Raw genomic sequence first — 27,781 nt, forward strand, 5'->3', positions numbered from 1 at the left:
TGGTGACGTCATGGCCACGCCCGCTGCTGGAAAGCCGCGGGTCGCGCAGATGCGCCTCACATCTGGAGCACTTGGAGGATCCGCGGCGCTGCAGGCTCGCGCTCGCGCCGGAATGGCCACCACCGCGCTGCTGAGGCTGCTGAGCTTTGCGCGCGCCACGCGCATCACGTGGACACCGACGAGCAGCGGAGGAAAGTGCGCCGACTGAAACACTGGGATTCTTTTCTCTTTTTATTTGTTTCTCTTGTTTATTTCCGTCTTTTCTTTCCTTCTTTCGTTCATTGGCCCTAAAAAGAAAACAATGCAACTAATGAATGTAACTAACGGCAGCGGAGCGGACGGACTCACGCCCTGGAACTTTACCGGTGAGTTACGGTGTGTGCGTGTGTGTGTGTGTGTGTGTGTGTGTGTTAGTGTTAGTGTGTGTGTGTGTGTGTGTGTGTGTGTGTGTGTGTGTGTGTGTGTGTGTGTGTACGTGAGCTGATGAGTGCCTACCAAAGCCCATCAGCCATGGATTCGCTTTAAAGTGGCTTTAATATTTTTCTCCCTCTCGATCTGATGTGTTTCATGCAGCATCTTAATAAAGCTCAAATTAAAATACTCATTTACCTCATAGGCCAGAAGGAAAAGAAGCATTTTCTTTAAAAGAAAGCAGCCTATACTGTATAAAACAAGTTACAAGCACTAAAACCCACCCCAATCATACGTATAACAGATTCTGAGGTGAAGTTCCACTTGTTCTTGTCAAAATGTAAACTGCCACTGGAGTTGAATAAACTCTAAATAAAAACTAAAGCACTGATACTGAATAAGCTCCAGCGTGGTTGTGTAAGAGTAATGGAGATAGATGTGTTAATTTGCATGCACATCAGTTAGAATATTTCACCTGACTTTTCTTTGGACTTTCGTTTAAAAAGTTTGAGTAAAGTGGACCTTACGTGAGCAGGTTTAACTGTTCCTTACATTTGCACATGGAGATTGAATATGGTGTGCATGGATTACAAGAAGCCTCAGCTTCAAATCATCACATACTTTAGGAGACGCTTTTTAAACAAAGTAAAAACATGTTATGTTTTGAAAAATATGTTTGAATGTTTTGAAAAATCTCTTAATCCCTAAACCATCTCATGAAATATCCTATTACCTTTACATACTAATACAAGATTCTCATTCCTCCTTTAGTGTCTGTGTGGGAAATAGAGAATGATATTTTGGTACATTTGAATGGACAGAGATTAGTGCTGATATTCAGTTTAAATTTTATCTCTGCATCTTTTTGAGCTGGAATCAGAACTTCACTGCGTTCTCCAGCTGGCTCTCAATGTTCACGTCAATTTTAATCTCAAATATGGTTTGCAGGTCTTTTCACACTGACCTTACTCCCACACGCTCATCCAGTTCCTCCTCCTGCTGTCGAGCAGTGTGTGTGTGTGTGTGTGTGTGTGTTTGTGTGTGCGTGTGTGTGTGTGTGTGTGTGCGTGTGTGTGTGTGTGTGTGTGTGTGTGTGTGTTTGTGTGTGTGATTGCCCATATCTCTGAGTGTTGTGTCATTTTTCAGAACAGATCTGTGGAATGAAAAAGTGCAGAAATTCAGCTCCTCTGATGTATTGACTTTACTTGATTCAATTTTTTTGCATAATTTCCACATAAAAATATATTACATAAACACAATTATTGCTAAAACTAATTGTTGTTGTAACTAAATGTTGTTGTAACAAACATTATTCATGAAAATGTACACATATGAATCAAGAAATTCAACACATTGTTTTTTTTTCTGGGGTCTGTGAGCTCAGAGTTCTGTTGAAAGAGCAGAATCTTTCCTCTGCTTTCAGTCACTCTCACAGAGCAATCAGGAGGAGAAAAAAACAAGAGTGAATGAGTTTCAGTCACTTCATCTCTATTTCTCTCTCCCTTTCTTTCTATCTCCTTTTCTCTTTCTCTGTGTTCTACTCTCTCTCCTTCACATGTTCTATTCTCTTTCTCTTTTTAATCTATTTATCACCCTGTCTCTCCCTCTTAATCTGTCTCCTTTTCCCTCTCTCTCTCTCTCTCTCTCTTGCTCTCTCTCTCAATGTTCTATTCTCTGTCGCTTCTCTCTCTCAATCTTTTCCCTTTTTCTATGTTCCAATCTACATCTTTCTCTCTGCTGTCTCTCTCTTTCTATCCTACTCTGTCTCTCTAAATATTCTCTCTCTGTCTCTCTCTCTCTGTTCTGCTCTGTACTCTGCCTCTCTATATGTTCTCTCTCTGTCTCTCTCTCTCGCTCTCCATCTCTTTTACCTTTTTCTGTTCCAGTCTCTATCTTTCTCTTTGCCATATCTCTCTCCTATTGTTTCACTTCTACTCTGTCTCTCTATATATTCTATGTATTTGACTTTCTCTGTCTCTCTCTCTTTTCTACTCTGTGTATCTATATGTTCTCTCTCTCTGTTTCTCTGACTCTCTTTTTCTCTCCCAACTCTCCCTCCCCTCTCTCACTCTCAGACTGCTCTGTGGAGAATGAGGCTTTAATGTGGCCTGATTGTTGTGTGTGTGTGTGTGTGTGTGTGTGTGTGTGTGTGTGTGCGTGTTCACATTGCCATGCAAAGCTGTAATATCTACTCCCCCACTCTGTCTAAAGCCCCTCACTAGACTGCATCTCACTCAAGGAATCACACACACACACACACACACACACACACACACACACACACACATCAAAGTGTTTGTAAAGTAGTATGTGGGACCCTAATCTTCAACCTCTCTGTAACAGTGAAGTGAAGGGAGGTGCCAGCATCCAGCAGATGGAGATTTAGCTCCAGTGTGAGGAAATTGAAGAGTTCTCCCTTTATCACACTCAGTGACTGCTTATAGACAGGTCACATGTGTCCAGAATTGTCAGACCATCATAAACAAATAAACACAAAGATTTATGAAGCTGAGTTTCCATTAACCAAACTAACCAAGATGCTGTACTCCTGCTTTGCTGTTATTAAAAGAGATGTTCTTTTCAGAGAGAAAGTGAAAGCGAGAGCCAGAGTAAGAGACAGAGAGAGAGAGGCAGAGAGAAAGAGTGTAAGAGAGGGACACTGAAAGAGAGAGACTGTGAAAGAGAGAGGGAAAGAGAGAGAGGATTGTTCAGTGCTTCTACTCCATCTCCGTCATGACCGAAATGACACACAGAATGAAACATTAAAAAAGTGTGTTGGCTCCCCTGTGCATGGGTGTAAATGTGTGTATTTAGGTCTTTGTGTGGACCAGGTGTCTCTAAGTTGATGGGAATTGTTTTTTTTTTTGTTCAACCAAAAGTAAAAGAGTTCAGAGTATTTCCCTTCAGTAGCTCAGGTTAAGGACAGGTTTCAGTTTAGGGTTAGCACAGCAGTGTTTAACACTAATCATATAGAAAGAAATTTAAATACCCTAGAAATAGACAGGCATAGTTATGGAAGTGTGTGTATGTGTGTGTGTGTGCATGTGTGTGTGCACGTGTGTGTCAGGTCTATCTGAGTCTGAGATCAGATTTGAGTTCTGAGATCATTCAGACTGTGACTCTGGCTTAATGACATTTAGAGATCATTGCAATACAGACCCTCCAGTAAAGTCTCTCTCTTTGTCTTTGTCTCTCTCTCTCACTCTCACTCTGTCCTCAAACTGTGGTCTCTCTCTGTATCTCTCGCTCTCTTTCTGTCTCTCTCTCGCTGTTTCTTTCTGTCTCTCTCTTTTTCCCATTCTCTATCTCACTCTCTCTTTTCCCAATCTGTGCTCTCTCTCTCCATGAGACATCTCTATGTTCTCTCTTTTTGCTCTGCTCTCACTGTCTATCTCTCTCTTATTTTGTTCTGTGTTCTCCTCTTCTATCTTACTGTTCTGCATCGTCTCTCTCTCTCTCTCTCTCTCTCTCTCTCTATCTATCTTTGTCTAATTGTTAACCCAGTTTTACAGAGAAAAGTGTGTCGGGCTGCTGCTGCTTCGCCCAGCCAGCGTGAGCCTCAGATGTACACACACACACACACACACACATACACACACAGACACACACACAGTAAAACAGTGTGCTGCGGGACACATCCGGCACTCTTTCTTCTCTTCATTTAATTGTGTTGAATGAAACACCCACAGTAGCTGAAAAGGCAGGAACAGTTCAGAGCTTGAAGAGAAGCCCTGAGCGCTTGGCTGCTGGCGAGAGACCGCAATTCCTACAGCTCTGTCCTGACCCATCACACACCACTTTTAAGATACTCACTTTCATGGCCTACACTACAATGCTAGTCAATCTTCTGTTGTCATTAGGCAAGGAGAAGCGCAGCAAGTTCTGGGGCCATATTTTCTCTTTTTCTTTATATATTTAAAAATAAAGGTATCCAAGGGATTTTTTACAGCAATGCCACAGAAGAATCCTGTTTGATTCCCTAAAAGCCATCCAACTGAGAGATTTCAATTAGTTCTTTAAAGAATCATCCAAAGGTTTTTTTAAAAAAAAAAACATTCTTCTACGGCATTGCTCCAAAGAACCCCTTTTGGCAGCCCTATTTTTAAGAATTTGTTGCCCCTATTTCAAGCAGTGCGGAACCCTTAGGGCCTACTAGGCCTTCTCTAGTTTCTGGGAAATTACATGTCATTTTAGTTCATTTTTGTTTAAAATAATCATTGTGTTTGCTGTATTTAAACTTTGAAATGGTTGTAGTCCTATTTCATTTTTAAGATTTGGTTGGAAACAAAAGGGTTATCAGGTATCAGGTATTTAGATAGATACTGCCAAGCGAGATCGTCTTTTGGTTAGGACCTCAGGAGCTGAACTGAACTCCTAATGCGTCAGATTTTGATTTTCAATGGGTGGGACCAATTTTGTGGGGAAAAAGGTCACTCTAGGCCTTCTGGAATTCTTAGATACGTAACTGACTGTGAGTATAAGTGGTAGCCTGACCAGTGCTTTTTGTGAGACAAGGAAAATAGTGACAGCTCTATGAATGGACTCTTCCTGTAACAAGCTTCAGATCAGTCGGTTATTATTATTTATTCATGCCTTCTACTTTAATAACTAATTTACCCATTACAATAGAAATAGTAAAACACTAGAATGATTTAGTGTAGTACCTGCCATACAAGCACATAAGGAATCTATAGACAGCTTGCTGTCCGAAAGGGGAGAATGGCAGGAGAAATGTCAAAACAAAAAGGAAAAATATGGGACAGACTTGAGGAAAACTGAGGAGTCCACTGAGATTACACATGAAAGGTTGTTGAGGCACTGAACCATTCCAGGGATCTCAGCCAAAAGCACATGATCTAACGGGCTCACTCCAGGCCCAGCCAGAGTTTAATATTAAAGACTCAACTGTTGGTTCTCGATCTTTTAAGACGTGTGGAAAGTCTTGGCACAGTGCAGATGCAAGCTGAGTAAAGGCTGGGGGGGTGGCATGGCTGGGCTATGGTTTAACATAGTGACAGCGGTCATTCAGGGAATAAATGCCTGATACAAACCAATGAACATGACAGTGTTTGAAGCTGTTGTACGGTTAACAAAGATAAAGGCCTTTAGAACTATTGCAAACCGAATGCCAGGGTCAGTGTTTTGCTCTCATCAAAAGAGCTGTTTTGTTACGAAAGAGTGAAACAGAAAGAGAGAGAGAATTCTGCATATGGCTCTTTGTGTTCCCTGGATGATGGGAAAATATGAAAAGAGATGTAATGGGGGAATTTGGGTGGTCCCCATTAGGAAAAATGGTCTTTTTACAAAAATTGCAGTTTTTATTAGGAAAACAAATATTGGGAGCACAAAGCTTTCCTTTTTGTTTTCTGAGGTTAAGGCTCAGGCTGGTTAGGTGTAGCACAGCAGCATCAACACAGAAAGCCATGGAAACAAAGAGGGGGCAAGCAGCGTACTGACAGCTGTCATTCAGAGACTAAAAGTCTACAGTGTTATTGAATTGTTGTTGATTAATATGAATCTCTGCTTATTCAGTTAGGTTGTTTTGGTGGGTTATCTAGACTGATGAAACCTAGCCAATGCATTTGGCCAGATTTATCAAGCTGGGGGGGGGTATATTTGGCATGTGCAGAGGGCTTGAATACAGCTCTGTGGAGCTCTTCTCATGCTAAATGGAGCTGGTACTCTTAATCTCAAAGTTTGGCTCTCAGAGTGCCTTGCATGAAGAACTTTACTTCACTTTATTTTTGCAATGACTGTGGTGTAAGATTTTTTTATTAAAGTGAAAAAAAATTGAATCCAGTAAGTTTAATGTGCATAATTCCCACCAGTGCTGAATGCCGCTGCACCTCACAGTACATTATAACACACACACACACACACACACACACATACACCTTAGTAGTGACTGTTAGAAGGGATAATGGTGATAATTGCTGGTGTAGGATGTTTTGTTTGATTCTCTGTTTAATTAGATGAACTGAGCAATTTAAAACTCTCTGAATGCTGCTTACCAGAAAACAGTCACCAAGCAATTATCACCATCATGTCTGCCTCTCTGTATCTCTGTATCTCTCTCTCTCTCTCTCTCTCAATCAGTCAACCATATATGAAGTACAGTAATATGAGAATTCATGGCTTTTGGTCTGTATGGATCATAACATTTTATTGTATATTGTATAGAACCTCAGCTTCATGGGTTTATGCAACAAAAACACTCGTAAATTGTTTTCACAGAACCTCTTCATAAGAAATAATGAGGCTGATTTTAATATTGTGGCTTTCATCACTGTCAGAAACAAAACCTCCAAAATGATGCAAGATGCAAAAAAACATCTTCACTTTAAATATAAGTTAATGTAACAAGAATTTGTTTCAAGTCCCTTTGGACCATTACTATTGGTCTATCCATTATGCAATGTTCACACAATGTAAAGGGCAGCTGGCATTTTTGAATTTTGTAAAAAATAAAGATACAATATGTTCTGACAATGACAACGTTGCTGTTTTGACTGCAAATTAAATAAATGAAGAGTGTTCTCAGGTTTCTGCAGAGTACTTTACTATATCTAATTTTCTGTCAAAAAAGTTAGAATAATTGAGTTTTCCATTATAAGCATCCATTGCTGCATTTTGATCTTTTTCTTGTTTTGTATTCACGCCTTCTTGTTAAGCTCTTCTAAAGTTTGGCGCCACATTGGGTCTTAATTAGCTAGGAGAGAAAGTAGCAGTATCAGAGAAAGAATATGTCTGAGGCTTCAGGCCTAAACTGATATTTCAGTGCTTGTGTGAAATCAGTGCAGAGACTTGTGTGAAAGCTGTTCTAAAGTCTCCTTGGTTTGTGCTGTGGTTTCTCCTTTTGGGGAGAGGTAATTAAAACTTTACTTTAAACTTCCTGCTGTATAGTGTCAGGCTGGTAATAAGGGGAAATGTAACAGTATAGTTATGGTAGTGTTTGAAAATGACTGTAGAAAGAGAGAGAGACAGAGAAAGGGAGATAGCAGCGCAAGGGAGCCAGTAATGAGGACATGGAATCAAAAGGGGAGTCAGTAAACTAGTGGGGATATGATGGTTCATATCAACCTACACACACACCCAGCTGTGGTCTCTGGAAGTTTGCACGTTGCGGCTGGCTTGTTAACAGGGAACGGCTCAAACCAGCCGCAGAAGAGTGCTGATGCTGACTCCAGAGACGGCGGCGAGAGAAGCTATCTTCAGGAAAAGCTTCAAACAAAAGCAACATGGCGGTTTTCTTCTATGAGCCAATCATCTGGCCAAGGCACACTCTGCACAGCTCGCTGTTTCTTTAGCTGCTAATTAATTCTGCCTGGTTGCCTGTATGCAGTATGAGTGCAGTTCCACTGGAATGTGCGCTTGCTAGCAGATGGTTGAGCGCTGCCAGCTGGTAACTGGAGGGTACAAGGCGGGTCCCAGCAGGCCTGTTAAAGAGAGGGAGGAAGAAAAGCTGAAGGTGCTGCAGGTTGATCGTCCTGGCACAGCAGGGCTGCACGATATATTGTTTGCTAATCAGGATCATTTTGAGGTATCAATGTCACAGATGGGTACAATATGCAAATAAGCCTCTAACCAATTACAGCATTTTATTGTATGCTGTGAGCATCCCTCAGAGGAAAATGTAAAATTATATTAATGATTCACAGCATCAGAACTGTGAAGGCTCTTAATTTTGGCTGAGAAATGCTTCAGTTCATATTGAGATTCCTGTTTATAGTTCAGTTGCAGATAAACGTAAGTGTTATTATCACTCAAGAGAAGACACGTGTGAGATTACTGTTCTGTTTTGCTCAGGAGAAATCTGAGCAGCAGGAGATCTAAGCAAAAGTCTCATTTGGCTTTCTATTTGATTTAATGCTGCATTTACATGTTGCTGGAAAACTGTTATTCTATTGTTTTCAATGGAGTCACACAGACAATTCTGCCACCACCAGTAGCAATGGTCCGCTGACAACAGTGGTCGTTCAATCAAGAGTTCAAGTTTCCCAGATTTTGCTGTCAACAGCAATAATGAAATAAACCGGATGCTGATTTTTTGAGAGCCATGAATGCTGAATGTCTCATTGCTGAAGTATTACACAACAAAAAATAAAGGGCACGGAGTGTCCTCCTGTCTTTTTTTTTACCTTAAATGAGGAATTGACCATATTTAAGCTTTTCTGATAATCATTTATTTTTACTAGTAATGCTATGACCATGTCAACATTTTTATTTCTGTATGCTGCCGTCAGTCACATACCACTGTGAGGCATAGAGCGAGGGTATTTTCAACGCCAACATGTAATTGTAGCAGTGTTGTTATCTAGGAGAAAGCACAGAGATATTAAGAAGATCTCTTTTTTGATTTTTCTTTCCTATGTGCCTGACCAATCTAGATGAGTTTCTGTAAGTGTTTTGCAGTAATGTGTGCGCTGGCATGGGGCAACAACCACAAGCCAAAGTTTAACCATGTCATATCATGGGTTGTATTTTAATTTTATTGCAAAGCACATTGTAATCACTGAATTAAGCAATATACCACAATATGAAATTCTGTATACTTCTTGCATCCCCTACAGCGCTATTTTTGCACACTTTATATCACCTTTAAAAACAAAACTGCAGAGTTCCTCTGGGGTCTGAGGGAAATGATGGCTCTCAGTGGGGCGTGGACTCTGCGGATAGTAGAATGAAAAGCATACAGGCAAGAAAAAATATGGTTACAGTTGGATGCAAAGCTGCTTTGAAACAGTGTGTTTTGTCAAATGTGCCACACAAATGAAATTGAATTGAATGTGTGGTGGTGGTGAAGATTAGGGATATAGTTTAGGGCGCTGTGCCTGTATGTAGCTCCTTTGCAGCTGTTTAATCTAACCTTCTTAATTAGCCAATGCAAATTTCAATCTTGGATGTGCTTGGTTTGGTGTAGAGGTTTGGTATGAATGTTTTTTGTGTGTATTTGTGTGTCAGGGAGAAGAAAGAGCACAAAAGAGTGTTCTGTGTGTGTTTCTCTATGTGTGGGTATTCCATTTGTATGCTTCATTTTTGTGTTTTGTGTGTGGGCATGATGTTTCAAGACTGATTGGCATTTTATGTGTGCGCTTGGTGCTTCACATGTGTGCATATGTGAATGTGTGCATGTGCTTGGTGTTTTATGTGTGTGTTTGGTGTTTGTAACCAGCTGCTGTTCGCTGCGTCCCAACGCTCCTTGAAAGAAAGCAGCGGAGGAAATCGCTGACAGCTTATATAACAGGCTGAGCCTGGCAGTGCCGTGAGACTCTCTGGAAGCATCCCATCTCTCCGGGGGAGAGGAGATACTCCATCACAGCATAGACGTCAAGAAAGCCTTGCATTGCCAAAATCAGCAGCCGTGTGCCACACAATTCCCAACAATAGTAGCTGAGTGGTTGTTGTTAGTCCAGTAATGCTTTCTTGACACAAACAGCTAAGGATTAAGGCCGGCATAACACAGTCTTAGTAGAGGACATCCTGAGTTCCTTAAGAATGTCTAGTAACACTTTGAAATTGAATAAACTGGTATCTGATTGGGTCCAAAGGCTCCTGTCGCTTCCAATCAGATCCCAGAGTCCAGGGCCAGAGTCCAGCACAATTTGTTGATTTCTATTCTCAAACTTCCCAGGTAAAATTGGCAATTGGAATTGATGACTCCTGCTGTGGCAGGTAGTGGCAGAACAGCTAAACCTCCTGTTGCATCCAGTTTCACCTCATGAACGTTTTTGTCTTGCCCGGCTTTGGTTCACACCCTCTAAAGTCCTTGATACTTTAGGCATTATCGGACAAGGCCAGCATGAATATTTACTCTGAAGTGGTGAGCTCCTGAATAAATGTCTTTGTAAATGCTGAAGGTCGGGGATTAGTGAGACCTCCATTCAGCACAAAAAAGCTAACCAAGGCTAGGGATTGGAAATGAGGTTCCTGCATATTATTATCATTATTATTTCCATCTACTGCTATTGCTATGCACCTACTGGAATCCCCTCTTTCAACTCTGCTGGGATGAAAAACACATTTAGTATGGTTTGGCAGTACTTTGTGTAGAGTTTTCTCTCATATCTCTCTCTAACTCCATCTCTCTTTCCGAATATCACTCGCACTCTACGCCAGCCTCCGCATGACTTCATATAAGAGACAGGATGAGGCTTTTTATCATATAAGAGAGACGATGAGATAGGCTTTATTGAGCCACCCACAATCAGTCCTGAAGTCCGACAGTCTGGCCACAGACCCACTGGACTTTCCTGAGGCTTCTAATCGACAAAAACACCACCGTCACTAATGCTCCATGCAATTTATATTTCATCAGCCCCCCAGTACCATCTCCACTTTCTTTTCATCATCTGTTCCCTCAATAATAGACATCTGAGGAGGGAATTAGAAGCCATTCTGTAGTGCACACACAATTCACTTACTTGCCATTAATTCTCTCTAACAGCGAGTGATTAGCAGAGACAGTCTAATACAGAGACTTCTGGGTTTGAATCCACAGTGATTTTATTATATAATAGTGAGTCAAACTTTATTATAAAGTTACTGGAAGACTCTCTTTCACAGTACCCATCTGGTTGGCATTTGCAGCTTTTAAAGGCAAGAAGTCCTATGCGACATGCATTGGTTGTGTATCAGTGAAGCGTGGGATGGTTTGCAGTTGGTTGACCCAAAGTTGAGGCAGGTTTGGGTTGAAAAAAATCAATTTAAGATCGGGTCGTGAGGCTGCAGGTGCATTTCACAATTGGACAGAGAACACTAAAAGACTTAAACCAGTGCAAACATGAACATTTGGCAAGATTGAACACTGGATCTCAGAACTCTTTTAAGTGAAATCATGTTTGTAAACCATGACAGCTGGCCTATGATTTTTGTTGATTTTCATACATGCATAGATAACATGAAACCAGTGCCAAAATTAGATTTATTTACTGTACTTGTACCTCATTCAAATTCATGACATACACAATGAACACAGAACTCTATGGCATGTACAGCATTAGATTAGGTCTGCATTTGACAGTGAGTTGGTTTTGTAACTCAGGACATTTATTTTTCTCTGCCATTAAAATAAGGAAAACATACAATGTTGGTCCCTAAACTTGAGATGCAGCTTGGTAAACCCTGAAATTGGAACACAACTAATTCTGGTCAAAAGAGAATTGCACTGATTTCACAAATTTTCTGCTTTATTCAACTACTTACATGTGACCAAAGTTGTTCCACATCATTTGATGTGAAATTGTAGAGGAACTTACAGACTATTTATTTTACAATAGTAGTGATAGGAACCAGGGATTGCAGTTTGTATAATACAGCCATTTTATTTGATAATCAAATGACCAGCGAACCTACACGTGTCCTCTGATTTTTTATATGTAGTGTAATGATGGTAAAATAGTGGTAAATCTGAAAAAAAAAACCAGATTTGTAACCATTTCATGTAATAGTGCCCATGAGGTAGCTTTGAGATACAAACATTTCGAACGTCTGGTTCCTAACATCACAGCTGTGAAAAAAAAAGTTTCTTTAGAATGTCACATTTCACATTAAAACCACTCTGAATGACGGTTTTCATTTTCACTATTTAATTATGAAATATTGAAAAATCTGTGGAATTCCCCTTTAAGCTGAATCAGTGAAACGGCACCAGGCAGTGCAGTTTATATATATATCACTTTTAGTAAAGAATGTATGGCTTGAAAATATATATGCCATATTTGCCATCTACTTACACATAAAACTGAAAAAGTGAACCATTAAATGGTAATGGGTGCTACTTTTGTGAAGAATAATGAATCCTATAGAGAATATGCTATGCCATTTGTGAAAAAAAAGAAATTAGAAATGAGCAGAAATCCAGCCGGCCACTGAGGCAATGCTCATAAACAGCTGAGATCAAACCCCCACAGACCTCACCACACCACATCTGGAGACTAGCATTGCCTGCCAGTGCACACCTGCAGCCTGACACAGCTGCTGCAGCCTACAGACTCACTGCCGACCCATTCTACAGCTTTATGAGCCGAAAACTGTGATTTTTGTTACACAGTTGCAAAGTGTGTCATATGCTAATGAACGCATAACTGAATAGAGAATACACAGGAAAGAGTGTGCAGGTAGAGGACAGGCTTTAAATTATATACTATGATAGAAGTGCCGCTACTTATCACTGTCCCTCACAGCGAGCAGTAACTGTCAGTGTCAGGGCACAGATTTGAGTCTTTGATGTTTATGCATTGGAGTGTAGACTGTATGACTGTATGAATCTTCTAAAATCTTTGTGTTATTCACAATATTTTATTTATGTGTTGTCAAAAAACTGTTCTAGAGTTTGTTTTTTAAATGTTTTCATGCTCTTTGTGAAAAGCAACAAAGACCTCCAACTTCCCATTGAGAAGAACAGCGAATTTGGTTTTAGATGCTCCAAGATATGGTCAATCCACTAATTGCTTTGCAATATGTACAATATGACCAATATATAACCATAGTCCTGCTGTAGTTGTGCTGTCTTTTAGTTACACCTGATATGGATGTAATCTTAGCTCACCTCAGACTATTTACCGCTGCACATTTATTTAAATTTTAAGGGTAGCGATGAGTTTACACATTTTTCCTACTCAGGCATAAAATATGTTAAAATATTAATTCTTTACCTGTTTTTATGCTTGCACTTCACCATTTTGAATGTCAAACTGGTGCATCTTTATGCACTGTGGAGATATTTTTGTGCTGTACTGTATTTTGGAAGCACACATTTCACCAATGACTCCATCATTTCAAAAACCTCTGAAAACTGGAGGACAACAATGTTTTTTGGGGAAGGGGAAGGATAAGAACTCGCTACTCTGAAAACAATTCACACCTCTCCACAAACACGCCCATACCGAGATAAAACAGAAAGCACAACTCAAGCTTCCTGATATCCAAGAATGGTCTACAATTACAAAAGTAGCAGTTAAACACACAAAAAAGCACTTGTATAAATGTTTGCTTGCTCACATACAAAGATATAAAACCTGTTCGCTTATGTTTTTAAGTCATCCATCAAAATATATTTCATCAGTGTTATTGATGAAAAACTGTGGGGTTAAATTGCAGATATAATCATGGTCTAATGTTATAAATAGACTGCAAAAGTCTGATTTGATGAGCTACAGGTACAGAAAACAAATCTAGACTACACATCCTTCGATTCCCTGCCAAGTGCTATTTCATTTTGCCACTGGTTTAATGTTATCTATGCGTGTATGAAAATCAATACGAGGATTCATTGACAGCTAACAGCAGTTTGTGTCTAATATTTCAGTATGTTTTACGCTCTGCCAGTAAGTAGATGTGGTGTGTGTGCATGTGTGTATGTGTTCCAGCTGTATGAGTATCATGCATCAGGCAGCGAAATACAGGCATTGGCTATTAGTCGGATATATAGACTCTCGGTCCGTTACTGAAGCACATTTCCTCCTGTTGGCAGCTAACGACAAAGTGCCCCGATAAAATCAAAACTGGAGGAGGGGCAGGGCTGGGGCCATTGATTAAACTGGAGCAGCAGCATTGCATGTGCCGAGATTACACACATACAGTAAGCCTGTGCACCAGAGAAACACCAAGAATGGATCTGCTAATCATCAGTGGTAATACTAATTCACAACAGCAATAACATTAAATAAAACAATGGATTCAATCTAATGGATTTAAAAACATTTACTGTAAATTAGCCATTTGCATCTTATTCTCTAATGTCATAAAAGCATATAAAAATCTAGTGTCCTGACATATAGTTCATAGTAGTAGAACATATGTCCAGTGATGGCGAAGAGAGAGAGAGAAAGAGAGAGAAACTTTACTGTAGGCAAGATCAACCTGTCATTCAATCCCATATGGCACAGAACTTCTCTCGCCTTTATCTATCTGCAACATTAAAACAAACTTCTCTGCCTGCTTTCCTCACTGCCATCTGCTGCTCCTGAACAAATTCAAACTTCAGCCTTACCTCTTTAGAGGTGGGGAGCAACTAGGTTCAGTTACTGTAGTTAAGCACAATTTTGATGTACTTTTCTTAGTATTTTCAAATGATATTATTACTTATACTGAAGTACACTATATGGCAAACATGGCCAAGTACACACCTGACCATCACACCTATATGAGCTTATTGGACAGCCCATTCTGAAACCATGGGTGTTAATTGGAACAGAGAACAGGCGATTTTTACGCACTATGTACTTCAGCACTCAGCGGCCCAGCTCTGTGGTTTGTGTGATCTATCACATTGTGGCTAAGGTGTTGCTGCTCCTAGATGCTTCCATTTCTCAATAATAGCACTTACAGTTGAGAAGGGCAGATCTAGCAGGGCAGAAAATTCACAGAGTTGTGGCAAAGGTGGCATTTCATGTCTGTGCCACATTTAAAGTCACAGAGCTCTTCAGTACGACCCATTCCATGGCCAGGGTTTGTCTGTAGAGATTGCATGGCTATGTGTTTGATTTTATACACCTTTTAGCAATGGGTGTGGCTGAAACACCTGAACTCAATAATTACAAAGGGGGTTCACATATATTTGGCTATATGGTGTTTATTTTTATGGAAATCTTTTGGTAATCTTTTTTTGTCAGTTCCACTTATATTGAGTCATTTATATGGAACTACTTTCACCTTTTTGGTTTAATTTCATTGTTTTCTGTTGGGTCTGCTTTGCTGTTGCTCACACCTCTTACTTTTTTAAGTGTTAGCATTTTATTTTTGAAAAAAAAATGATCCCAAAAAGAGAACACACACACACACACACACACACACACATCATCTAAACCGCTGGGTCGCGGTGGGGTGCTGGAGCCTATCCCAGTTGTCACTGGACGGAAGGCAGGATACACCCTGGACAGGTCGCCAGTCCATCGCAGCAAAAAGAGAACAATAGATGCTAATTAATAAACCATAAAGTTTCGCTGCGGTCCTATAGGGAACTGAACAAAAAATACACAATATGTCACAGTATTTATTTTCTCTGAATGTCATACTGCCCAGCCTTAGAACTTACTACTTTTTCTTTTCCAATACTGATATTGAAACCTTACTGCACTGACCAATACCAATACAATCTTTTTTTTGTTGTTGTTGTTGTTTTTTTGTTTTTGTCAAAATACAAAGATTTAACTCCTTTTCACAATAGCTATGAAATGCAATTTGTGCCTGTTTTGGAGGTCCCTCAGTTTCTGCACCATTTGTTCTTCAATAACACTTATGGAATATACTTAGATGAAAATATATGTGATTTACAAAATATTTGGAAATTTGAAACATTTGGAAGCTGTCTTTGTGGAACAGTTTAAATTAGTTTTCACATCTGTCCCCTTTCACTGCATCTCTGTCTGATAACAGAGTTACAGAGAAAAATATTTGATTTTGTTGTATTTAAAAATATCTGAATTGGGTTCCCTGGACACTAGGGGCTGGCAGAAAGGGACTACAATTATTTTTTTTCAATTGAAGTTCTTCACTTATTATGAGCATCTAAAAGAAGGATATCATGCGCGAACTACACCCCTTACAGAAAAGTCACACATATTTCATATTTGAAGTGTGCAAAAACCACATGCATTTCTAAGTAATCATGTTTTTTTTCACACATTAACATAAATTTCAAATGTAAGGTTATATTTCTTTACAAGTGAGCATACATTTCTTCACATTTAACATGTGAAGTGTGCAAAAACACGTGTTTTATATACAGTTGAAACCCCTGTGACTTTTCTGTAAGGGGCTCTATGACCCCACAGGAGGAAGTACGTAGACAGCAATATGACATGGCACAATGTGAGCACTCCACTCTATCACATGACCATGCAGGTCTGCAAATGTCTGTGGCATCGAGGAGAAATGAGGACATGAATAGTTGTGTCCTCAGGGTCTCCCCAGCCTGGGAGATGGTACAGCTGGGAATCAACATGAATACTTCTGCATTGCTACTGCAGAACATGCTATTACAAATGCAATACAGTGTATCATGAATAGAGTAGGACCTACATGCAAATATTAGGGGTGTCAAACAATTAAAATAATTAATCATGATTAATCACATCATTTTGTATAATCACAGTTAATCACATTTGTCTTATTTGTTTATATTTGGTCCTTAGGAAACAATTTCCCTCATTTTTTTTTTACCATTTTTGCATTTTGTTATAGCTATATGAGTGATATTAAGTTGAAAGCACACTTTGAACATGAACATGTAAATCACATGATTTCCACAGGATAAACATTGTTGCCAGTTTTCATCACTGATGTCCAGTGAGAGTAACAGTGACTGCATGTTCCAACCAATGACTGCATTTATCATATATATCATATACACAGTCAATGGTTCCAGCTGCAACTGTCTTGCTCTCGTTCATATAGATCATGGATTCATGTTAGAGTGGCTCTGAAAGGGAACTGTAGCTTTCCACTTTGTCATTGCTTTTGTTAATTTGATGCTTGTTGATTTATCCATAATCACCTTCCCGTTTGCCGTCTAAAAGCAGTATATGAACAAAAGAGCTACAATTGCTGCTGCTATCACTGCAATATACAGGACACTGAAGCAGCTGGACTTCAGCCTGAACTGCTACAGGTGGTTCAAAGCATCAAAGCAGGAAAATGCATTAATTACAAAGAGCCTTTAACAATTGCATTATTAACATGTTAACTTTAAAAATCCTGGCAATACACACAATACTATACATATGCAACATTTTTGATTTCAAAGGTGATGCCAAAGACACTCTTCAACTCACTGAACTATTAAGTTTGATATTAAAAAAATCACTTTGAATGTTTTTTATTCAGAGACTTTGAAAATGTGCCCTTTAACTGAATAAAATGTGCCCCCAGAGTAGTTTGACTGTATGCATGCACATGTTGAGCATAGTAAAATCTATCAGCATGTTGAATTTGAGCTTACTGTGTTTTCTATCACTATATAAAAGAAGCACAATGCTGCCTATATTGTTGGATGCACTGTGATAGTTTGCACGTATTCAGAATGGATTCATTATTTCATTTGAGTAACAATAAAAGGTTGTCCCACTTTCATTAGAGTAACAATAAAAGGTGATTAAAGTGTATGTATTTGTTTGCTTGCCTAAACTGGTAGTTGACAAACAAAATAAAATTTTATCATTTTCAGCTTGCTAGATAATATGCTATATGTTTCAAACATGACAGCACTGAGAAATAACATTGTTAAAGGAGAAAAGTAGATTAAAAGGCAAAAATAGTTGTCATAAAGGGTCAAACAAGCAGTTCTACAAATTTGACAGGCTTTATCTGTGGAAATTGTGTTGAGGTGAAATAGTCCCTAATCCAGACTCCAAGATGAGTGGGTTCAAAGCTCCCACTCCCCCGCAGCACACAAATGTCACTAGAGCCTCAAAGAGTACACTCACCGCTGCTCTGTATTATCTCACCCCAGCTGGACTTTTGAAGTGGGGAAAACCCCTTAAACAAACAACAGAGACAGCATGCCTGTTGCATTTTAAGGCTGGACTGGAGCAGTAATGATGGATAATGCTGTGTTTGCATTGTGGCCATAGAAGCAGGGAGAGCTCACAATGTCAGACTGATGGACAGTAATAACTGTAGCTGGGTGGGCTGGATGGCTCAGGGGTCACTGTGAGCTATTTTGGTGCACATTCAGCAAGGCTATACAGGGCACACCTACACAGCATAGCTGAAGCTGGGGGAATTGTCTTGACATTATGGTCAAATCTAGTCGAGACAATAATGTCTGCAGAAGGACTGCAACATTTGTTCCAGATGAGAGTTCTGCTGATTTACATTATCCAACAATGGTAAATCATTTTTGACAAAATAATTCCAGTCTGTATATGAGGCCAGTCTTCATATCACATCAGCAATGTGTCTGTAATATCACAATACTTATATTTGTACGCAACAATCCCACATTACATGTTCTGTTGATTTTCTAAATGAAAATAAGTTAACACATCCTGTACAGGAAACAAACTTAAATATGGCAATTTTATGCAGATTTTAGTGCACAATTTCTGTTTATTTGCTTAGTTTATCATATTGGAAAAACACAAAAATGTTTTCACAGGCCATATATATATATATATATATATATATATATATATATATATATATATATATATATATTCCTCATTGTATTACACTCAGCAAATAAACAGTAATTGTGCAGACGTAGTCTCTGTAGAGGATGTGTACTTATTACCAATGAACATGTCAGGGAATATATAATTACTATAGGGCGTTTTCTCCAGTCCTAATCTGGGACAACAAGGCAGATTAAGTCAGAAGATCTGGTTCACATCATCATAATGGATGCTGATGTTAATTATATGTAAGTGTTTTAGTGATCCTTGAAGAGAATATGTTTGACAGCTGAGTCAGATTGATAAGAGTAAATAAACGGGCCAATATTGTGCAACCTGTTATGATATATGCTGCTCTAGTTTTGTGTCTGAATGTGATCCTGGCACAGTATATTTTTCCTGCAGCCATATGTATTTGCCAGGAAATGTGCATAATTTGTAATGGTGTGTGCGTGTGTGTGTGTACTTTGTTTTATTCTCTTTGACAAGACAAAATGTAATTACTTTTTGCTGATCAACTATTTTTTTACACAAGATACAGCTTTCTCTTAAGAGACAATGATTGATGATCTAATGATCTAAATAAGACAAATGATTTTCATTCGGTTACTGAAGATAAGGTCAGAGAGAGAGAGAGAGAGAGGCCCGTTTTGCTCTCTCCCCTGTCATGCTGCTGTCACCACATACACAATGACTGTAGAGAAACCACAAAAGGAGTACACAATCAATGCACCTGCCCTGCTGTCAGCTGCCCACTCCACTCTCAGTCTTCAAACACTTATTGTGCCCTAGACCCTTCTTGTGTAGACACTTCTACTGCTAATATGGTCAGCTCATTAGTACAATGCTTCTATTAATGGAACTGCAAAAAGATCTGAAACTGTCACTCTCACTATGACAAAGGTTAGGTTTTGTGAAGGGATAACCGACCCAGAAGGAGTATCACGATCATGAGTACACTGATGACATCAACCCATCAAAATATATAAATTCAAAGGTTAGTAGGCTAATTAGTGAATTCATATACTTCAAGATGAACACACTGCAGACACAGGTGTTCAGTTTCAGTTTTTATAAACTCCATAGATATTCACTGCTAATAGAATAAGACACCAATCCCAAACTTCTGCAAGAGGGGTATAAAGCTCCCCAGCGCTGGGCTGTGGAGGAGAACTGCATTCTCTAGAGCAATGAAGCACCACCAAACACCTTTGGGATGACTTGGAGTGCTGTTTGTGATCCTGACCTCACTACTGTTGTTGCTGAATGCAATTAAATTCTTCCAGACATGTTCCAACATCTATTGTAAATTCTCCACAGAAGAGTAGAAACTGTTACTTAAAAACATTGGATGAGTAAGTGCACTCGATTTATAGAGCCAAATTAGCTAGTTTTAGATTCATATAAAAATCCTTATAGAAAAAAAATCTGGCAAAAACTTTTAACACACACTTTCCTTAACTAACAACAGCTAAATACTGACTTACACAGCATTAGCTAACTAAGTCATTAGATTTACGTTAGCGAGACGATTTTCATTTTCATTTTCATTTTCTGTCGACTGCTACTGAAAGTTACTGAAGTGGTCGCCAAAACAACTGCTCTGATATTTGCAATGATGATACACACCACACTGAACCCAACTTTACATTTATTCTAATTTTCAACCCACCTTCACGTTGTGCTCCATTGTGCCCTTGATGAGGTAGACCCACAGCATCTTGCACCAGTGGTTTCCAACTGCAGCTTGCAGACTAGGCAAGTCAAGTCAAAGTTTATTTGTGCAGTGCTTTTTACAACAGGCACTGTCACAAAGCAGCTTTACAGAAAAAAATTTGGGTCCAAGCCCCCATGAGCAAGCCGATGGCAACAGTAGCAAGGAAAAACTCCCTAAGAGCAAGGGGAAGAAACCTTAAGAGGAACCAAGGCTCAAAAGGGAACCCATCCTCCTCTGAACAAGCCTCGGGCCAAAGCCTCAGCTGGTTGGAAGAATGTTAGCCAAATATAGCTGTCTAGCGAAAGTGTTGATAAGATAGCTCACATTAAGATCAGGTAAAACAGTTAAGGTTAGGGTTATGTTTAGCTACTTCCTCCATCATATTAGCTACTGTAAATTGTTCCTTCAAAATAAAAGCCACCTCAGCCATGTGAAATTCCTAGACATTCTCTCTGTGGCTTGATTTTTTACTAAATTACAGAATGCTAGCTAAGGATGCAGTCTAAGGTCTAGATGTTAATTTAGCTACAGAACCTAAACTTCTCCTTGCACCTTTGAAATTGCTCCTTTGTTGAGGATAGCATTTCCGAACAGTTCTCTTTATGTTAAGGGTAATCTCAATCAATCCACTATTTGTATACAATTTGTTAGATTAGATTAAAAAAAATAATAATAATAATGTTTATAAGAAATGCTAACACACAAAAACACTTGGATTCCAGTGCATTTTGTGTCCAGGAATGAAATTCATTTTTCCTGTACACACAACCAAAATCTAGGAAAATTCTGAAGACGTGGCAACCCTAGGTTAGAGGTAAGGTTAGCTACACTCCCAACCACATAAGCTAGTTAGCTAGCAAACATACACTGAAAATGATTTTAGGTTATCCAATTTTATGCAATTATGTAACTACAGCATACTTTGTCTGAAACTATTCAATTGCACTAGCTAATTTTTGCCTTTTTGATCAAAGCCTTTGCCCAGCCTGGGGCTTGACCTGCAGTACTGCAGCTACAAAGTTATTTGGTTAGTACCCAATTTTATCAGTCAGCCTTCACCATAGTTTATTACAATACAACAGTTACCATGGTCTAATTACATAAAACTGGAGCTGTCCCCCTTGTTTTATTACATACATAGAAACATTGGATAGTTTAATGATATATTGACCGCCAAACTGGAAATGTCCCTGGTTTTCATTTCAGAAATCTGCTCACCTTATCACCCCTTAGATATCAACCCCTTGCATGGGGAATTAAATCTCACAGCACAGAGTGAGATTCACTGCTCTCATTCTTAAGTGATGTGTTGGAGGAGACTGAAAAAAGTATGAGTAATAAGTTAACCCCCCACCCACAACAGTTAAAGTAGGAATGCAAGTGGAACCTAAAGGCCAATAATTATGTAATGAGTTCAATAATTATATTAAAGTAGCAGAAATGTGTGTCTGGATGGAATGAATTTAAGCGAGGGACACAGCACTGACCATGCACAGATAACCATGCTAGAAAAACCAGCACAGACCAATATAGCTGGTCACCAGCAAAGCAAGCATTATGTTGTGTTTTGGATGCTGGTGTTCCAGACAAGCATAAACCAGCATAGACTAGTTTAGAACTGCATGGAATTCATGCCAGTCTGTGCTGGCCTTTTCAGCAGGGCATATTAACAGCATCAAACAAGTTGAAAGGATTCCTGCATCTAGATTTAGGCCTAAAAAAAAGTCTTGAAGTATTCCTAGTATTCCTCACCATGCCCTTCGGTCTGCTCTTTGCAGCTATATCAGACAAATATTTCTGATTCATATTTAATGAGGTTCAGTGCCTATTGGCACACTCGGCTCCAAATCCGCCCATAAGTAATGACCAATAGACAGCTGATAGATCAGGGAAGAAGAGCCTACCATTCTACACCTGAGAAACAGGCTCTGAGAAGAGAATGAGCCTTAATTGACCAGTAGCCACGTCTTCTAACAACCAGAGGAGCAGGAATAAGGGTGTACAGCTGAATAAAAGAGCAGTAATAAGTGTGTTCACTGGGAGTCTAGCAAAGAGGTTTCAAAAGGAATAGGTTATAGGATGTCTACCCGTACTGAATGAGAACTGATTCTGATGCGTGTTGATGGTCTATAAGGTGGTTTAACTGAAGAGTAGAAGAGAGAGACAGAAAGAGGCAGGGAGGGGAGGGGAGGAGAGCTGAGATAGATTTGAGATGAAAATATATGCAGGCCTAGTGATTTCTTTATCACTCCTCATTTGGGGTTCAGTTTTGAGTTTAGCTCACGTACAGACCGCCATGGCCTGCTTCTTCTGTATGCGCTTTCGTGTGCTGATAGCAGTAAGCGACTCTGTCTGCCATTTCCTTTTAATTCAAACCTTGAGAGGAGAGATTGTAATTCTTCTAATTCGCCACCAGAGGGCCGCCTTCAAAAGAAATCAAGTCAACCGTGCCTGCTGAGAAGGGTTTGGGAGGGATACAAATGTCCTTTAAAATCCACAAAAGGCTGTTTCCTTTGTGTTTGCTCTGCTGTGATCCCTGCAGTGTGTTTCATGTTGTTCCAGCATGTCGAGTTTCAGGGTTTTAGAGAGTCAAACACTGTCACTTTGCCTGTTGTCAGCACTTCACACAATCTGGCCTGTACACAGTAAATTCAAGTCTGTCTATGAGTAGCACAAAACTGAAGTGTTTGGGAATTCTGTATATATAATTCTGTATATAAAGGCACAGAAGCAACATGTATTTAAATATTCGTTTAAAATCATTTATTCCCTTATACAGAGACTGGTTGTTTTCCTGCCCAGTTCTGCTTTATGAATGCGAGAGTGCTAGCATTTTTTTTCTGACTCTCTGTAAATCATGATGAAACTAGTAGAAATGCTGCTCACACTCGCATATAAAGAAGGAGAAACTCTCAATATTTTACAGAGAAAGATCTAAAGGCAGACACCAGTGATGGAATAGATGTAATAAATATTCAGCTCATGAAAAGTGAGCACTGTTCTGCTTCAGTCATGTTGCCTAGCTCAAGGCCTGGCACTCCCATGTATCCGTGTCGCTAGCTCTGTTTGTTTAGCTGTAGCTGGCGTGTTCAATAATGAATTTGCCCTGAGAGACTGCTCCAGTATTCTGGTGTTTAATTGTTCCTGAGAAACTTAAATAATTAGCAGACTCATGGGGTCACTTCTTTTTAACAGGAGCTTGCTGTGATTGGATAATCTCTAAGGGATGGACATCCAGCTCGAGCAGAACAGGATTTTTTTTATATTAATCTGGAGGTTAGGCCTATTAATCCACTCTTCACCAGAGACTATTAAACCTGACACATGTCCCCTCGTGTTAGCCCCCAGAATCTAATCCGTGGAGACACTGCTCAGTTCTGCTGTGATTTTGAAAGTCATATCATGAGCTAATGTTGCCTTGGCACACCGTATCCACAACCACATAGTGGATGGACTGATAACACGTAGGCCTACGCAAAAAGTTTGCATGAACCCCTTACATTCCAGGCTAATTATTCAGCAAAGATATTCAGTAAATACTACTGAACTAATATGATAGTTATGAGATTGAGAAATAGAACTCTGAGCTGCTAAAATATGCTTCTGTAATTTAATTTTGTGTCCATGTGTTCATCTACTTTTCAGCCTCATTGAGTAACGTGTCAAGTGATGGTAACCTCAGCTGTGACGGAGGCAGCAGCAATGGCTCATGTACAGTTGCCGAGGAGACCGGGAGTCCTTACAAGACGGTGGAGATGGTCTTCATCGCCTTGGTTACAGGATCCCTCAGCTTTGTCACTGTGGTGGGTAACATCCTGGTCATGCTGTCAATCAAAGTGAACCGACACCTGCAGACAGTCAACAACTATTTCCTGTTTAGCTTGGCATGCGCAGACCTTATCATTGGGGTGTTCTCCATGAATTTATATACGGTATATATAATAAAGGGCTACTGGCCACTGGGCCCTGTGGTATGTGACCTTTGGTTGGCTCTGGACTACGTTGTCAGCAACGCCTCCGTCATGAACCTGCTGATTATCAGCTTCGACCGTTATTTTTGTGTGACCAAACCACTGACATACCCCACACGCCGCACGACCAAGATGGCTGGCCTGATGATCGCCTCAGCCTGGATCCTCTCTTTCATCCTGTGGGCTCCCGCCATCCTGTTCTGGCAGTTCATTGTTGGGGAACGTACTGTGGAGCCAGGAGAGTGTTACATTCAGTTCCTCTCCAACCCAGCAGTCACATTTGGCACGGCAATCGCTGCCTTTTATCTTCCTGTTGTCATCATGACAGTGCTGTATGTTCACATCTCGCTGGCCAGCCGCAGCCGCGTGTCCAAGCAGAAGCCTGAGGCCAAGAAAGAGAAAAAAGGCTTGAAGTCTGCTGGGCTGTTGAAGAGCCACATCCTGAAGCAGAACAACAACAATCAGTCTCCTCCCAAGACCAGCGTGGACACCTGCAGCACGGCTGAAACCATGAAGAACGGAAAGCTGGATGAGTCCATGGTCTCCACTAAAGCTGACTCCAGCATGCAGCCGGAGGAGAAGGAGAGCTCCAATGACTCCAGTACGGCCAGCATTGCACCCAAAGAGCCCAAAGAGAGAGCCAACAGCGAGGCCACGTCTGAGAAAGGCCTGGCCCCGGCTCCGGCCCCTGTGGCCAAACTTAACCCAACCTCCAAATGGTCCAAGATCAAGATTGTTACCAAGCAGACAGGAGACGAGTGCATCACCGCTATAGAGATTGTTCCGCCTGCAAGTGGCAGCGAAGGCCGCTCCATCCCCATAAACCGGCCACGCACTGTGGCACGGAAATTTGCCAGCATCGCCCGCAGCCAGGTGAAAAGGAAAAGGCAGATGGCAGCACGAGAGAAAAAGGTGACCAAGACCATCTTTGCCATCCTCTTGGCCTTCATAATCACATGGACACCGTATAATGTGATGGTCCTGATCAGCACATTCTGCCAATCCTGTGTGCCGGACACAGTTTGGGCCATCGGCTACTGGCTCTGCTATGTCAACAGCACCATAAACCCAGCCTGCTATGCGCTCTGCAATGCCACCTTCAAAAAGACCTTCAAGAACCTTCTCATGTGCCAGTACAAGAACATTGGGACCAGGTGAGCTTCAGCGGATCCAACAAAGGCCCAAAGAAAGCTTGGGCTGTCCCAGATCCTTAGGTGGTTTCCAGCCCAATGATTCTGATGCACTGGAATGTATCATGCAGTACCTTGTGAGGCTTCATACCCCAGTGATGCTCAGTGCATTGTGCAGTGTCATTACCAAAACTGTATGATATCGTAAAAGAAGAAAAGTCCACAATCCTCAGAGTACACTTATGGTAATATGAACATCAGATATTGGATCTGTCTGCAAAGTTGTTCTGCTGCTGATAAACGGACCTGTATGTGATGCTGTTCCGCTTATATGCACTGGCAAGCCAATCGGCAGATCTTATGATTTGCACTAGCTAAGCGACGGAAGCCAATAAAAGCTCATTATCTTCATTGGTGCGGATAATCCAAACAAGCACAATGAAAGAAGGCCAAGTTGTTGTTGTTGTTGTTGCTGTTTTCAAACTGGTATGCAGACAAATAGAACAATTGATATAATATTGCTAATATTATTTTCCTTGTATTCCACATCAACAAACATCTCGGTTCAGCATACAGAGCAATTATTATCCCACCAACAACACAAAGACATTGCCATTGAATTATTAATGTGAATCCCAATGACAATAGCCAAGCTCAGTCACTAGACTAAGTGGGATTTGGCTGATTCTATGCTCCACATTTCTATAAATGTACACACTCTCCAAAGTCAGGATGGAATGTAGAGCATGTGCCCAAATTTTAATGAAGGTCCCATGTTTGATGATCCTGAACCCCATCAGTGTTGTGAGTTTCCCAACCAATCCCATTCATGTTAAGGACAAAAGCTGAGCTGCTATCAGCTATCTCCTGGTAGACAACTGTATGGTATACGATGTTTACATTGAGGGTGAAAAAAATGAGGCAATGTCCTCCTAGCTCTCCTTTTGCTTTCAGTGTTTCTTACCTGATGCAGATGAATCAGTCCCATAATGAACAGGGCACCTCTGTAGAAAGTCATAAAAACTGCAACTAGGTTCAAATCTTTAGTTCTTAAAGTGTAAATATTATATAAACATGCTGAATATATGCTCATGAAAAGTCCACTTTCCTTCTAGCTCTTCATATGTGGATGTTTGTACTTCTCTTGTATTTAATTGGTGAGTTAAACGTGATTTTACAAACTAAGTATGAAACATATTGCTGTCTGTAAGCAAATGTATTTAACAGAAATTTTAATTTGTGATGAAATTAGGAGACTTGGGGGAAATAGAGAAGGCGTTGTATATTTGTTAAAATTCTTTATGGCTCATTGTGAGACACAGTGGGCACATAGTAGTGCCTATGATGTTGGAAAAATGGGAAAGCTTTGTCTTTTCCCCTCATTTAAAACCATTTTTGACTTGGAAATGATCATATTTTTCAGCTCATGGCGCAATGTAAGTTTAATGGTCTCCGAATTTTCATTTCAGCATTGAACCAAAGAATCTGTGGCATGCTCTAGAGCAGTAGACCATTGTAAATACGATTCCGTTAGAATTTATAGTGTTAGTTTTTGTCTGTACTTCATTAAAACCATATTTTTTTTTGAGGATTTCAGTTTAAGCTGATGTGTACATGCATCAGTTTAATTTAAGTTCTCTACCTCATAGACCAATTGGTTCAATATATCCCAGTTTCAATGCTCCCAGTTTCTGGGCACTGAAGATACACAGTAGAACTCAACTCTCATGCAGTGCAGAAAGAAGGTCAAAAAAACAGGTTTCCATTTTTCCAACCTCATGTGGACCTGCATTCTCCTGAGATAGTTATAATTATACAGATTCTGACCTTTGCCATGAAAAGGGGCCATCCCCTGATGTATGATATTGTATGTTTAGCGAATGTTTACTAATGATAAACGATGCCTGGAAAAAAACAATGGGTTCATTAAATTTAGTCTCTGCTTTAGTGGTACATGTTCCAAATATATGAGATTGGGTCTGAGGTGTGACTTTGCTGCAGGCCCACTCTACCTGTGGGGAATGGTACTCATACTTGGTCATTATGGGCTATCAAGAGAACAAGTCACTCTGAAACGGTGTACAGATGATTGTGTGTGTTTCTTTTTTTCTAATGCTCAAAACTTAATAAAGATCTTGTATTTACAGAGCAGCTATGGAAAGCAGGTCTCTGTGATGTGCTACACCTCCACTTACATGGAGACAACATCATCAGACTGAAATTATTAAAGCCCCAGGGAATGGAAATGACTGCTTTCTAACTAGGTTATTGTTAGTCTTGTGGGTATTCAATATTCATGTACAAAGTAGGCCCTATAAATAACTTTTAATGTCTACAAGTACTTCACCAGAATTTTTCAATGTACATTTGACGGTACTACCAATCTGATGACGCTAGTCTTTGCCACATAGTGTAGTCATATACAATAGTTTGGGCACC

General features: G+C 40.1%; 1 protein-coding gene across 1 annotated transcript; it reads left to right on the top strand.

Annotated features, from left to right (window-relative positions):
- Window positions 1-209: 209 nt before the first annotated feature.
- chrm4a (cholinergic receptor, muscarinic 4a) lies at window positions 210-27,397 on the top strand. The gene is made up of 2 exons (XM_036584502.1): window positions 210-365; window positions 23,887-27,397. Exons 1-2 carry the CDS (start codon window positions 302-304, stop codon window positions 25,368-25,370), a joined length of 1,548 nt encoding a protein of 515 aa, XP_036440395.1. The 5' UTR covers window positions 210-301; the 3' UTR covers window positions 25,371-27,397.
- The last annotated feature ends 384 nt before the right edge of the window (window positions 27,398-27,781 follow it).

This window comes from Colossoma macropomum, unplaced genomic scaffold (assembly GCF_904425465.1).
Source record: "Colossoma macropomum unplaced genomic scaffold, Colossoma_macropomum, whole genome shotgun sequence".
Lineage (NCBI taxonomy): Eukaryota > Metazoa > Chordata > Actinopteri > Characiformes > Serrasalmidae > Colossoma > Colossoma macropomum.